This window comes from Lottia gigantea (assembly GCF_000327385.1).
Source record: "Lottia gigantea unplaced genomic scaffold LOTGIsca_40, whole genome shotgun sequence".
Taxonomy (NCBI): domain Eukaryota; kingdom Metazoa; phylum Mollusca; class Gastropoda; family Lottiidae; genus Lottia; species Lottia gigantea.
The window spans coordinates 44,918-48,206 of NW_008709380.1; the positions used below are offsets into that span (position 1 = coordinate 44,918).

Here is a 3,289-nt window from a genome sequence, read left to right on the forward strand (position 1 = left end):
AATCTTGCACATTGGTCCTCACTAACAACGGTTCAAAAATTCCAAAACAGCATCGGACCAAGGTTTGCAATCTGAGATCTAAGTAGCGTTCTAAGGGAGTTGATAGCAGTTGCTGTGGTAGTTGAAACCAACCTATCGATTCAAAATTGATTTTGTGATTTGAATGCCGATGTTCTACATAAAAAATGGTGACATTTCGACAAAATGCCTGGAGGGAATTAGTCTTACAAGAAATTAGCTTACCACCATAACTTCCAGATCTAATTTGTGTTGCCTCCGATCAATGGTTTGTAGAAAATGTGCCATTTCGGGGCTTAAAAATATTCTGTTAAATGATAGCCTTACTGACAGCAGTAATTTCATTAAACAGGCAATTTGGAATTTTTCCGTTTTAACGGGTTTTTGTTGGATGCTCTGATGATACTTAAAGGCAATAAAAGTGCAGGAAATGTCCAAACAGTTTTCGGTGATGATCTACTGACATTTCGTCTTTTTTTTTCTTAAATTTATTATCTTATTATAATTATATTATGATCTTTTGCTCAGTGGCGATAAATTCCAATTCTGTGGAGATCCTTCACGGTCTCATCAGGTGTTCCCCTCATTCGGTCAGTCAAATTTGTACCCCTACTTCTAGGAGACTGTCTCCACCACTCGTTTTGCATTTTGACATAGGACCAACTATAAATTGGTTATCAATCATTGATTCGGTACAGAATCAGTTTGATTTTCAGATTTTTTAAGTGTGCTACCGTTTAGATCACAGTAAAATTAAAATATAATATAAAAAACTCGTCTTTCGGTTTTCATCTTAAATTGAAATTTGTGTGAATAATTTCATTGATATAAACTTATATTAAATCATGAAACTTCTAAGAAATGGATGAGCAATAATTCTCATCTCTTTGGTCTGGCTTTATCTGATCATGTCGATATAAGTTAAAAATAGAAATGCTTTAATTTGATGATTTAAAAGTGACGTTTATTGGGTATTTAAGGCTTATTTATTAGATTATATACTGCCCTTCACATACTTCAGCTCATTCTTCAACCTTTATTGAAATTATTTGTCTTTGAACGTTTTATTAGTTCTGGATAGGACCAAATCAAAAATAACTTTATTGGTCGATGGAAGTTGACTTAAACAACATATAGATTCTGACCGGTTTTCACTCACTAAAACAAAAAGAAAAACTTTTAATTGTACATGCATTAACCACAAAATTAATTATATGGAAAACTGTGTTTTTTAGGGTTTTGATCTTCAAAAAAAACCTAAAGGACAGATATCGAAGCAGGAGATATCTTATGATAATGGAATCACATGTAAAGACAAGAAGGCTATAGATTCCGTCTCGGCATGCTCTTTAACCCAGTACTAGTGGTCGAAAATAAAATAATTGTACAATCTGGTTGGTTGGTAGATGGCAAGTTAACGTTCGCTTCCAGTGGATGCTGATATCGCAAACTAGGTAGTTGTTGGATTGTACAATCTGTTAAGTAGTCTGTGATAGTTTGAAACAGAAACTAGAGACCTCCAAACAAAATTATTTCAGTTTTTAGTCATATTTCCCATTTCATTGTTCATATAGTTTGAAATACTGTTAGTTTTATTTTCTTTTTTATATTTTCAGATATCAGTATTACAAGCTGAATCAGAGATCAGACACTATTACAATCAGTTAACATCTAGGCGACTCCATATTAGTGTATGGTCTGCATACGTCACGTTTTTATTGGAGAACCTTCTTCTACCTGTTTGTGTAGGAAGTAATATCAAAATATTCCACTATCTGTGAAGAAAAATATCATTGGAAGATTTATTCCGATAATCATTTTCATCTCAACCTTGAAACTAACAAAGTGAAAACAACATTTCAACAATAGCTGGATATTAGTGCACGGTTATTTTTGGAGAGAGTGTCTGTGATAGATAAAAAGATTATTAGGAGTATTTTTGGTATAAAAGTTGGAGAGTTTTATTGACAGAATCGAGTGTTTATAAACTTTTATCATTGATTCGTCTAGTTCACCTCCGGTTAGACTTCCTCATGTTTTTAATAACAACGTTTCAGTTTTTAATTCCACAGTTTATAGGATGATAAACAACAACAGATTGAAAATGGATGACAATTTATCGGATTACGAGGATTCCTCATATGATTGTCCGACATTAAGTGCCTATTATGACTTCGAGACGGATTATGGGATTGTCGGATGTGTCATAGCCTCATTTGGAATACTGGGAAATTTTATATCCATAGTTGTGCTATCTCAAGCAAGGCTCAATTCAACAACCTCATTCTTCTTACGATGTCTCGCTATTTATGATACAATTCTGTTATTTCTACAAGTGCTTATATATGCCATTCCGTGGATTATGGATATGTGTAGTTTTTGGGATCATATCTTATTAGCTGCTTTATTTATGGTATATCCATTATCAGCTGTCGCTCATACAGGTTCTATATACATGGTTGTGGTTCTTGCCTTAGAACGTTATTTAGCTGTTTCCAAACCTTTTCATGCCATATCAAAATGGACGTATAACCGCGCTCGGAAAATTTCCCTTATTGTGTTAGTCTGGGCATTTGTATATAACGCCCCGAGATTTTTCGAATACAAACCTCAACTGTACCATGATGGTTCCTGGAACAGAACCTGGTTAAATTCCCATTCCACCTCACTGACTACTAATTCGATGTACATAATGATTTATCTGGGCTATATCAGCTTAGTGATTGAGATTATCGTACCACTAATAGTACTTACTGTATTTCATATACAACTTTTACATCTATTACGAACCAGGCATAAGTCGATACTAAGAATCAATGCTGTTCGCCAAGCAGACAGACACACACTTACAGCAACAATATTTGCGATAACGTTTATACTGTTTGGTTGTCAGAGTTTTGTGTTTGCCTACAATATTTTACATTCTACGTTATGGAAATCGAGATGTACCTTGGCATGTTTTCACGTGCATCATATCACCATCCTAGTCATCATGCTAAATTCAGCAGTTAATTTTATATTTTACTGTTTATTGGGTAGAAAGTTCAGATTGGTTTTATTTGAATTGGTACTGGGTCGTAGAACCACCATGATCACAATGAAGTCATCAGAAGGTAATGGTCATTCGCTGGTCAGTATGGGAATGTCCACATGACGGATTGACCATGTTCAAAATAAAAATGTTTCTTCAGGTTTATCAGATGTATTGTATAATTTAATGTTGTAAATATCGATATTAAGCTCCATATCGTGGATATTTTCAGCACTTAGC

General features: G+C 34.1%; 1 protein-coding gene across 1 annotated transcript; it reads left to right on the forward strand.

Annotated features, from left to right (window-relative positions):
• Positions 1–2,122: 2,122 nt before the first annotated feature.
• LOTGIDRAFT_163454 (hypothetical protein) lies at positions 2,123–3,172 on the forward strand (the record flags this gene model as incomplete). Its single annotated transcript, XM_009059971.1, has 1 exon — positions 2,123–3,172. One exon carries the CDS (start codon positions 2,123–2,125, stop codon positions 3,170–3,172), a length of 1,050 nt encoding a protein of 349 aa, XP_009058219.1.
• Between the last annotated feature and the right edge of the window lie 117 nt (positions 3,173–3,289).